This window comes from Aptenodytes forsteri, unplaced genomic scaffold (assembly GCF_000699145.1).
Source record: "Aptenodytes forsteri isolate BGI_AS27 unplaced genomic scaffold, ASM69914v1 Scaffold10, whole genome shotgun sequence".
NCBI classification, from domain to species: domain Eukaryota; kingdom Metazoa; phylum Chordata; class Aves; order Sphenisciformes; family Spheniscidae; genus Aptenodytes; species Aptenodytes forsteri.
In genome coordinates, this window is record NW_008794117.1 from 2,314,061 (window position 1) to 2,326,354 (window position 12,294).

Below are 12,294 nucleotides of genomic sequence, written 5' to 3' on the forward strand. Positions count from 1 at the left end.
TGTGCCCACCCCCGGCCAGGCTGACTCCCGAGGTCCCCTCATTTCGGAATCGCCCTCGTGCCGGGTACCGGGAGTTTTCCGGAACCTTCCCTTTCGTTTGAAACCGAGCTTGAAAGGTACGGATTTAAGGACAGAGCGTTTGTGAGACAGCGACAAGTGCTGGGGCGAGGGGTTCCGAGGGGGCGGGACATTGAAGGGTGAACCATGAAATCTGCTGCTAGCAAAGGAAGTGCAGCTAATTAAAGCATCTGCAAAAATATTTAAATACATTGAATACACTGAAATAGATTCAGCGCTGTAGCATTGAGTCAGCACGTCCCGTGCCAAATTCAGTTCTGCTGTCTCTCAGTAAAGTGTAGAAAACCGGAAAACATTGCTTCCTTACGTTGGGACTAACACGCCTGTGTTTGAAAGCTTAGTGTTTGGCAATACCGCCTAATGCAAATTTTCTGTAACCACTAAGTCGCTAGTGGAGAAAATTATGGTCAACATCCCGGAAAGATTGTGTTGTCATAGTCTTCAGCATTTATTTTCAGTTCTTTCTTTTTATCCTTGCTGTCTGGTCACATCTATACCCTATATATGGTATATAGAAAAGTTTTTCAGGTAGTTATCAACTAAAAAAAACCCAACAAAACCAGCAGAGACCACCATAGGAGTAAGAATGTATTTGTGTCTGTTGCTTTCTTACAATATTTATATGTAAAGAAGCTAAACACCAGTAAGTAAAAGGTACTGGTCTAAGTAGAGATACGAATAAGGAACTTAAATACAGTAACCATCAGTTTGTACTATTGCTGTAACCTGTATTCCGAATGAGTCATTTTGAGATGACAGTCATACTGAACAATCCATTTCTGACGATATTCTTCACAGTGATTGCTCCAGATCAGTTCAGTTACAGCAAAGGATCCATGACGTGCAGTTGAAGACAGCACATGGATAACAACAATGAACATGAAAATGATAATCATTAAGTATACTGGAATCAAAGGGCGTGACAGAATTTTGGTAGGACAAAGGACTGAGTCCTGTAGCTAGCCCAGCGAGTGGGGAGGGAGAGAGTGGAAGCAGGTCACTGACTGCAAAGAAAGAGGTGGGGGACAGATGTTACAGCGGTGGAACCCTGAGGTTGATCTAAGAATTGATGGTCAAAGGTAGAATTTTAAATCTGTATTTACAAACTACTATAACTGCTTTAATTTAAAAAAGCCCTGAACATCCATACCACATACTGAAATTTGAAGTGGTGCACAAGGGAGTTTTACAAGAATAGTCCAGCTATACACAAAAAGGCATACAAATAACATTTTTGCTTCACAGATCTAGTTAACGTTTTGGGTCATCTCATGCATGGGATTGAGTTCCTATTTAACCATCTGTTGCACTATCTTATTCTACCTGTTTGACACATTAAACACAGTAAACCATAGCCTGATAGTCAACATAGCACATACCACAGACTAGGACGACAAGGGACTCTACAGTGCCAACCTTAATTTCTTCCTACCGGCAACACACATGCTGGAACATAGAACAGTCTCAGATTGATCTTACTCCTGATGTTTCTTGTCCTCAGGAAATATGTCTTCATATATTGCTAAAGAGAACAAATGCAGTCTAGAAACTCAGTAAAGAATGGGGAGAGAATTAGAACAAAAGACAGACTATGCATGCAGTACTGAATTATGCAAATTTTCCCTGCACTCAGAAAAACCTCAGATAAGACTGGAACAAATACAAGGGCGTGTGCATGTTTCCAGCTGCAAGTAATGAGATCGCTGGACCAGAAGTCTTGCCAACACTAGAAGAAAAATTAACCACTGCACTGGAGTAGGTGTTTTTATTTACTGATTTTCTGTAACTAAAAAAGAAAGCATGATGTCTAACTGCTTTATTAAGCTGCTATTAGGGGAGATGTGTGAAGCTGGTGATTGAATTCTGATATGAGGACATGTCTGTCTCTATGAAGAGAGTTTGAGAAATCATGATACTGTCTTGGAACGGAGGAAAAGTGATAGAGATGAAGAGGAATCAAATGTAGTACGTTGCTTGAAATTTCACAGAGTTTGAATATCTGGTACGTTTGTAATTACAAACAGGAAATGACTTTTTTCTATGTATAAGTTTTCCATTCCTGAGCAACATGATTGTACACGTCCCTCCAGGCCTCATGGAATAGCATAAATGCCATAAATAGCATAAATAAATAAATATTGCATAAATGCAATAACTAGTATAAATGCAATAGCATAAATTCACTTTAGAGTACCTCGAAGAGCTTTCTTCCCCCCTCACCCCTGTTTCCTACACGGGTAGGAATTATCAGATGGGCTGATGTGTCCTGATGAGACCCTGCTCTCACTCCAGAAGGCTCAGCCAGACGTGGAAATGAAGAAAACAGCCCTCTAGCAGTGGGCTGGTCAGAGCACACAGTTAAATTTCCCGCATCAGGGCTAGCGCCAGTCACGTTAGTCACAACCCAAGCCATCTGAGATAGAGTACTGCAGTTCCACTGCAAAGATTTCAAGTTACAAGTGAAAAATGGATTGTCTGGAGTAAAATGATCAGCAGTTGATGAGTTTTGAGTTTGAAATACGTAGTAAAGCTTCTTTTTCTTGTTAGTTAACATAAAGGTATGCTTGCTTAAATTAAAACAAAAATTGCAGTGAGAAATATATCTAGGCTGATATCTACCAGGTAACAGTTTATTTTTCTGCTTGCCATTTTGAAGTCTGTATAGTTCTTTTGATATTTTGACTCCGTTACACGGATGACTCAGACAGCAGGGCAGAAAAGCAATGTTTCCAGACAGTGGACAGCAAGGCTTAAATTCAATGCATTTTGAAAAGAGCACATCTGAATTATAACCTATTAAGAACATTGTGTGTGCACTGAGAAATGCATAGAAATAATTTGGCCACCGTGACAGCATAAGATGTTTTAAAGCTGAAAATATTGATTAAATTCCTCTTCACTGATTCTTTTTTCACTCCATGATTCTGTCTATGTTTGACATGCTCCAGAAGTTTTAAATTCAATTGCAATTAGAATTCTGTTTGGATTAGGATTGCTTCTCTTAAGATTATGTTCTTATATCAATTCTGACATTTCTTTTTCCCTCAAACTGCTGTGTTGATGTTTTAAAGCTGAAAATATTGATTAAATTCCTCTTCACTGATTCTTTTTTCACTCCATGATTCTGTCTATGTTTGACATGCTCCAGAAGTTTTAAATTCAATTGCAATTAGAATTCTGTTTGGATTAGGATTGCTTCTCTTAAGATTATGTTCTTATATCAATTCTGACATTTCTTTTTCCCTCAAACTGCTGTGTTGATGGGAAGAACAATAAGCAGGGTAGACAATATAATATATCCGTATCACTCAATATGTCATGTGCAATTCAATTAAATCTACTTTTGACTATTTTCTGTAGATTACATTAAAAATAGTCATAAGGTGAACCTCAGAGTCAGAAGCACTGGAGCCAAGGAACTTGCATTGAAGGAAGCCAGAGCTACAGAATTCTTGCCCAGCTCAGATTTTCCTCTTCGATGCCTTAATCTGAAAGGGTGGATACCTTGGAGCTGAAGAGTTAGCATGATTAGCATTAACATTCAGTCTGTGACAAATGTCTTCAGCCTGATTATCCATGACCCGCCTTCATTACATCTCGTAACTTCTATGAAATAACGGAAGTTTTATACAATGAGCCAAAGGCTTTGTTGGTTTCAGTAGAGCTATCTTGACTTAAACAGGCTAAAGACGCTGCTCTTTAAGCTCAGCAGAGTCTGTTGGAAGGAAATAGTCAGATGGTAACACTTTGGTGTGTTATTCCTTTGAAGAATACTGTAGTATTGCAGTTTTATTTCCCGTAGATACCAGATGAAACTGGGAAGTAGCACCACGGTGTGGTTAGGTACAAGGCTTATAATAACATACACAATCCTTTCCTTTCACAGGTGGCTCGTGTATCTGGAGAATTTGCTGAGACTAGAAATTACTATGCCAAATCCCTGTTGTGTGCTTTTCATTTCCTTGGGCAGTTTTGTAATAGTGACTGGCAGAATACATTACAAACAGACCTGGAAATAGAAAGTGTAGCAGAAACATTTTATTTCCTTTACAATTGTTTTCTGTCGTGTAATAAAAAAGAAGAACTATACAGAGTATTGCCCAGTTGACGCCTAATGGAAATTTAAGATAGGTGCCCAAGATAAGTGTGCTGAAGTACCTCTAGAACTGCTTCTTTCTCAACACTGACTATAGAGAGGAAATGGGATCACTAGGTCTGATGTAGACAACTAACCTTTACACAGTCAAGGTAAAGCAAAATTAATTTTGTCCTCACTATGCACTACAATGGACAAGGACATCTTACAGGTTTTTAGTAAACTTCCTTCCCTACGTTGTCTGGCACTGCTGGAATCCTGCTTTTTGGAAGTAGATTTTTGTCTATCCTTCTCCGACTAAAGGAAATGAATTCCCTCATCTGGAAATCAGGAAGATTGAGGGAGGGGGGCAGGAAATGAGGCTTCATTAACTCTGTTGCCAACACAACTACTTTCTTCCTGCCCCTACTTGCCTGTTACGTAAGTGCGTTTTTCCCTCCAGTGGTCCTTTCTGTCTACAGCTGCACCTGTGACGAAATCAAACTGTGCCCAGTAAAGAACAGCCTTGTAGACCTCTAATGGAAACTCACGTGTGCTTGGATGTGGCACGGGTGGCTCAATAAGTGGCAGTCCTTCCGCCTGCTTATTAATCAACCGATACATAGCCTGAATTGAGAGAATGTTGTTCTCATATCCAGGTAACAGATTTTTTTTAAGGTGGAAGCATTAGCCTGAACAGATTCCAAGTGGAATAATGGCACTGCGACTAGTTACACTTTACCTAATGGTTTTCTCTTCGGAGGAAATAAGATCGAAGTGGTGGCAAGAAAAGAGGTTGTGGAATAATCACTTCTATCTTGCACCTAATGAGTTTATTTTCAATATCATTAAGACTATTTTCAGATGTTTCTGGCAATACATTTCATCTCTCCATCTAGGGCTACAAAGAGGCCTTTGAGCTACAGACCTGGGAGTCTGCTCCTACAGTTTAACTTGCATGGCATTTAACTTGCCATGTTTAGCAGTTTGCTGCTTTTGTACAGGCTCCACAAAATTCACAAATTTTCCACTTGGGGACTAGTCTTACCCATTTATAAACATAGATACTAGTGACAGGATGTAGGTTTGGTAAAAGATCTGTATTATCTGTGTTCCACAAGAAATATGCTGAGCAACATTCACTCTGATGCGTGAGAATGATACTAGCTAACAGAGTTAATTGCTGTCAGTTATTGAAAGTCTTTGTGAAGCTCAGCTTATCTGACAGTGTATACTGAGCGTGTTCCTCCTTTCTTAATAATCTGTAGCTTACCAAAACTCCAGTAGTCTAAACAGGGATCATAAATTATGTCAAACAATTTAAAGCAGATGACCAACTGTAACAGAATGAAACAAGTCATGGAAGCTCCAAATCAATAGTATGGATCACCACAATTATTCAGTAACCAGTCTGCCTTCCAGAGTGCTAAGAGGTATGTAACATATCTGGTTTAGTTATTGTTATTAACTAGCAGCTGATTCACCAGCCACGTTGTTCTCCTTCAGAGAACAACAATTTCCAGGAAGGCAGAAGAGCAAATGCCTGAGGCAGTCACTGCTTCGGCCATCTCAATCTAATCTATTCCTATGTTTGTCAGCAGCCTCAGCTCCTCACGCAAGCCTGCTACAGTGCCTTGTCTCGATAGCTTGTGCTCTGCTATGGATGTACTGAAAACAGGGAAAAATGCAGTCTTCCTTGGTCTTTACAATACAGAAGAGTTATATTTCAAATTGCTAGTTACCTTCATAGAAAAGGTTTGTTGTACACATTGTCAATATGAGGATGTGTGAGCTACAGACGTAATACCCAGTCACTGACTGTCTCTGAAACTTTAAATGTTTCTCTAATCATCTAGCGCTGACTGCATTCATCTTGAGTACCCATAAGAAACAATGTTTTCCTGTGGTTAAGAGTATATGGACACAACATCTGTATAATGCACTAATGCTGTGAAATCTCCCTTGGCAGTCTTGTTACTCATCAGAGGTTCCTCAGTGCTAAGGTAGGGATATATAGGAGAATTAAGCCAAGGAGGAGTGTTATTTGTAGTACAATCCCAAATCTAAGCAAAGCCCCACTGAAGTTTGTGAGACTTTTGTCAAAGCAAGACCAAGTATCTCAGGGCCTAGTGGCAATTTTTGCTTCTTTTTTTCAAAATTCACCACATATCCATCATCAAAAAGCATTTTCCTCAGTTCATATGCAAAGATCCAGGTATGTGTATTTGCAGCAACAGTTTGCAGCTACAGCAACTGCATGTTGACAAGTGGGTACATGCATGCAGGAATATTACCTGTTACACTCAAAATCCTGCAAGTTCAGTGTGTTTCTAGAGGTACTAGAATGCTAACCCCTGTGTCTGCATGTAAGGTCCCAACAATTTTTTTGCTGGGGTGTGTGTAAATGTTTTAATTTTTGGAAGGAATTTCCATTTACAAAAAACACATAGAAGTAATTATTTTTAATATTTTGCATAACTGTCTGTAGAAACTTAATAGGAACCTGGTTCATGATTTACTCTACAATGGGAAGCCTGAAAGAAGATGTGGAAAAGAGGTGCATTTTTTAAATCAGCTGAATCAGATAATGCAAAATAATGATATTGCATTATCAATACAATACCCATGCATTGCCTATTTGATCTTTAAAAAAATATTGAAAAGGACAGACAGTACATCCAATTATCACAGCCAATAGACAATGAGTTAGGTACCTGTTGTTCTGCACTCCTTACTAAAAATAATGTGAAGTGATACATAATGAGAAGCAGAATGGGATCCTGTCAGTCAGCAACATGTAGCTGTGAGCTGCTGCACATCAGTACCAAAGTAAGTGAGAACACCAGGAAAAGAGATCATACCGTGCCAGGTCATGGATGCAAAACTGAATAAGCATCGTGGAAGACCGTGGATTGTGTTTGACTTTTGCATTTAACTCTACTTGGTGGATTCACTGTGAAAAAACCCCAGTAGTCTGCCCCATCTTTCTCTACCTTTCCTTCATGCCTCTGTGCCTTCTTATTAGACATTGCCATATTTCTTCCATTCTACAAGTTGAGATCCTTCACCTCCTTCCTGTATTCCAAAGGATACCCCCATCCCCACCCTGCCAATAGGTCCTTTTGTCTTTATTTTTCAACTCAGAGGTCTTTTCAGTCCGTCATCTCCAGTTGTTTCAGTCCTTTTCTCTGCCAGGCATGCCTTGGAATGATTCTGAGTAGAGAGAATGTATTTTCTCAGCCGGGAAGAGATAATGGATGGCTTCAAATGTATAGATGAGTGTGCACGCAGACAGATGTATCCTATCACCTTTCCTACAGTGAAGTCTCAGAAAAATTCCTAGACTTCCCCCAGAAGACCCCAAAAAACAAAACCAGAATGAGGGCACCCATTTTTGCCATTAAACCTCAGAACCCTCTGCATTACCAGTTTCGCCACCTGATTATATTAACTATTCTGAGCTTACCTTTGCTTGTGGCAAGTTTTTTTTGATCTCTAGAAACATATGCCAGTACAGAGAACAAAAGCATGCTAACCTTCTAGTATACCAGTGCATAGTTTTTCCCTTTTTGTGATCCTTCGTTGTGAAATGATACATCCAGGTGCAGATGGAGCCTCTGTGCCACGTAGCTGCATGGCTCAGCTTGGCCTTTAGAGGCCTCTGGGACAGAGGGAGCCCCAGCTGAAGCCAAGTGCAATGGTCAGTTCAGTTTTGCTTTTGAAGGTGCAGAGGCAGGAACAACTCTCTCTCCCTTTCTTTATAGGTAAATCTTCAAACTAGTCCTGCAGTAAATTCTACTAGTTTAAAATATTGTGGATTTTTTTTTTTTAACCTTACGGTAATGTAAGTTTACCTATGATCAACAGAGAACTTGGAACCTGTTACAGTTATTTTCTTCCTTATGCACGTGGACCTCACCCTTGTGCTGAAGACGACAAACAGGTAAATTTTCTAGCATATTCCTCCTTAGCTGCAGGTGCTTTTGTGCTTCTCTGAACACCATCCCTTTGAGTTAAAATCCTTTGGAAAGGTGTGTGTTTTGCTATGATGAAGTCCAGAATAGCAGTTCTAGCCTGTATTACTGTGACTTAACATTTTTCCTCTGCATCCCCTGTATGTTGTCCAGAAAACGCTTTAAACCAGTCTGGGATCATTGAGTTCCCCCAGACTCTCCAAGTCTGCCCAGAGCCTGAGCTGTGCCGTGGCAACTTTCTTCCAGTTTGGGAATTATACAGAGCTCTCTCTCCATATAACTTTAAGGCATGATCTAGTAGTGTTAACAGCTTGATTCAGTCATTAACAAGAAATTGCAAAAGGACAAGCAAACTACTGCAGATGACGACAAACAGTTTGGCAGGCGGTGGGAAAGGAACAGCTGTGTCATCATATTTTAGGTGAGAGCCTGAGGCAAAGAAAACCCGAGTCCTTCTGAGGCAGGTGAGCAGCACCTGGGAGTTGTTGCTGTTGATTTATTTAACTTGGTGCTGGGCCCCGCTGCACCTGAGGTGAGCTATTCCTAGACTTACACACTCTGCATGTGCAGTCTCTTTTTCTGAGAAAATGGATTTTGAATAATGCTTGAAAATATTCCTTTCCCCAATATTTCTGGTAATGCAAACAGTGAACTAGCAGGTGAAGGTCTGTGTCTCAGGGAAATCTAGGGAAGTGTGAACTATACAAGGACTTGGATAAAAGCTTGTTTTAAGCCAGTAGCTCAAGTAAAAGGACATTTTAACTGAAAGGTTAAAAAGAAACTAAAAAAGCTGTTAATCATGCTCTGCAGGAAAACTGTAGATTAGATTCTCAGGGATCTGGTTCTAGTTCACAGACTTTCACGGGACTTTCAGCCCAGAAAGAAGAGAGGAAGATAGACGTTTGCTTTTCGTGTACAGGCTCCTCAGTGTGGACCAGCTCAGTGGGCAGTGGAGGTTGTCTCTAAAAAGCCAGCAGGATTCCCTCATAGCGGGAAAACAATATTTTGCTGCATTATTTGGATGAAATTGCCCTCTCCTTTTCTTAGAGTAGGTGGCTGATGGGAGGGTGCTTCCATACTGCACCCTGCCCTCTCAGTATTACTGGCTGCTCTCATACATGCTCTCGGGCCAGATGCTGTGGACAGATTCTTGCAGATCTTCTTTCTTACTCTCTCCCTTGTCTGCTCCTCTTATCCTCTGCATTTCTGCAGGTGACATAATGATAGGGGCAGGACAGACAACAGGGCAGCCTGCCTCATCTGCAAATGCATCCATTTACGTACTCCTTATCTGGCCTATATTGAGGGGTTTTTTAATTCATTGAAGTGAAAAGTATCCTTTTTTAGTCTGCTCTTCACTGGCTTTACTCACTCATTTTACATCCATCCAACACAGTTACACTCAAGACTGATCTTTCTAGAGATGTAATTTCTTCACATCAGAAAGCACTGTCAGCATCTTGCTGAATTCCAGCTTTCCAAAAAATGGCAGTTAGTGAGGGCTTAAAATATCTTAGCTCCCTTGAAGAGAATGGAGACTTGAAATCTAAAGAGAATATAGTCACTCCTTAATGCACTCACTGGTACCTATCTATAATGCTATCAAATTAACTCAGCCTGGAGCATAGAGATAGAGCTTGGTAGCACTCAATTTTTATCAGTCTGCTTATTTTAGACAAGCCCAGTGCTGGTCTGAGCTGACAGAGCCTCTAGTTTCTGTAACCATGTGGATAACAGAAGGACATTTCACACAGGTCAATGAGATACAGATGTTCTATCAAATTTTGTTAGAATTTTCTTACATTTCAGAGATGAAAAAAAGGGAGGCTTTGGTGGGAAAAAAAATATTTTACATAATTTGCTGGGATCTAGTGATTCTCTGGGATCGGATAGGATGATCAAATACTGTTTGTGCTTTCTGGGGAAATGAAGGAGGCCCAGTAACCTACCATTTCTCTTGCCCTGTTATTCTGGGAGAATCCTCTGTTTTGGAAACACTGCATCAGTTACATCTAGCCACACTAAGTGCCCTGTTCATTTTTGTTTCTCATATAAATACTCTTCTTCGTTGTGCTACATGGAATAAAATTAAAATAGGTTAATCAGTAACTAATTATTCCAGCAGCAGCTGAACAGTCTCTCATGTGTTCTTAGCTGTAAGTAATCTAAAACCTGTCTTTTGCTTTTACATAGGTACTGATATATTCCATATTGCTGAGTCTTCCAGCAGCAAATGAAGAATATGTATCTGCTCCTCCTTTCCATTTTATATTTGCTTTTGAAAGCCACTGACACCAAAGAGGTTATATTTGGTCATAATCATTTCACAGAATATCAAGTGGGCAACATGAACCTGATTCTCTCTGTCCCACACGGTGGGTCAATGGAACCCAAAGACATCCCTGATCGAGAAGCTGGCTGTTGGGATGCAAAGACATCCTCTTGTCTTTTCGCTCATAAGTGTCTTCCTGGAAGTATTCAAAATTATAAGAAATGCAAAGTGTCTACCAACCAAGACAGGTACACTATAGAGGTGGCTCAGGCTCTTGCTGAAGAAATCAACAAAATTGCTGATGGCTACTTTCCACATATCATTATAAACCACCTACAGAGGTTCAAGATGGATGCTAACAGGGAAAAGGAAGAAGCCTCCTTTGGAATTCCCCAAGCAGAACAGGCCTGGGAGGAGTACATGGGATTTTTGACCACTGCAAAATCGCAGATGACAGGGGGCCTGATTCTGGATATCCATGGACAAGCACATCCTGAACAGTGGATAGAACTAGGTTACACACTTTCAAAAACTTCCCTTAACTCAGGTGTCTTTTCTGTATCGTGTTCTTCAATTAGTCATCTGGCCAGTCAGCTAGTCAATGTGTCTTCTGAGGCTTTGGTTACAGGGAACAGAAGTTTGGGTAAATATATTGAAGAACAAAATAACAGTTATGTTTGTGTGCCTTCTCCATCCAATCCTAGCCCAAATAATGGGAGCTATTATAGTGGTGGATACATAACAAAGACTTTTGGTTCCCGTAGTTCTGGCACCGTTGATGCCATTCAGCTTGAACTACCCCAGTGGGTGAGGGCAGCTGAAGAACGTCCCGGATTTTGTAAAGCACTAGCAAGGGCTGTAATGAAATTCTGGCAAGCTAACTACTGCAGCCAGTACAACCATGAATTTCTGCCATGCTGAAAGAGGCTGTCTTGTTAAGATAGCTTTCCATAATACAGTAATGATCTGGAACAACAGAACAACTGATACACCTGGAACATTTAAGACTACAATATAATTGTGGATGCTGGTGGAAAGAAACTAACCTGCAAAGGAATGCAGAGACATCAACATAGAGAAAATCCACAGCTAATACCAACAAGTCCGTTAACACACAGCTTTGTACTAGATCCAGCGTTGAAAAGACTGCTTGAAGATGAGTGGGTATATTTGGAAGTATCACTTGCCTGGTATGCTTTTCTGTGCTTAATTTCTTTCCAGTAGTGTCCTTGCGCTTAATTTCTTTCCAGTAGCATCCTCTGTCTCTAGCACACAATAAACAACTATTCTTCTTCTAATGAATTCTGTGCAGTGCCTTAGTAGATTATCTGTTGAAAGAAATGAAGTGTGTCTGCTTTTCTTGTGACACTTAAGAAAGACAATTGCATAATAACATTGTGTGAAATGTTTGGGGCCAGGACCAGTTTCCGTTTGGTGTTTATAAAGCCCTAGGAGTTGGAACTCTTCAAGTAAACAGTAATGCTGAGCAATGACATGCAGTCTGAACTACTTCAAGTTTTGTTAATTTAATGAATTATGAAAAAAAAGTCTGAAAGCATTATAGCACCGTAATTTTGTCACAGCTTAAATAGCACAACACTAAGGAAGTAACTGGATGGAAGGCTGCTAAAGACAACACATACATATCATCCATTTTTGACAGTTTTCCTTACAGCACGGTTCCCTCCTGAGAGCTGGTCCATTGATTTCATTCAGCATAGGATTAAACACTTGATTGTTACTGGGAATAGTATTACATTATGGATGGGCTCTTCTGTACAGTGGAGAATATAGTGGCATGAATAGACATGAGTAAAAATCAGCTCTTGGAAAACACGGGCAATTAATAAGGAAAACCAAAGGGAGCAGGCAGCAAGACTGAAAAGAGTAAAACT

The 12,294-nt window shown here is 40.2% G+C and overlaps 1 protein-coding gene across 1 annotated transcript; it reads left to right on the forward strand.

Moving 5' to 3' along the window:
- Window positions 1-57: 57 nt before the first annotated feature.
- LOC109279379 lies at window positions 58-11,688 on the forward strand. The gene is made up of 3 exons (XM_019471234.1): window positions 58-116; window positions 8,021-8,096; window positions 10,321-11,688. Exon 3 carries the CDS (start codon window positions 10,361-10,363, stop codon window positions 11,318-11,320), a length of 960 nt encoding a protein of 319 aa, XP_019326779.1. The 5' UTR covers window positions 58-116; window positions 8,021-8,096; window positions 10,321-10,360; the 3' UTR covers window positions 11,321-11,688.
- Window positions 11,689-12,294: the final 606 nt, after the last annotated feature.

Coding starts and splice junctions, on each gene's coding strand:
- LOC109279379 (XM_019471234.1), top strand. CDS start 10,361: ATGAAGAATATGTATCTGCTCCTCCTTTCCATTTTATATTTGCTTTTG.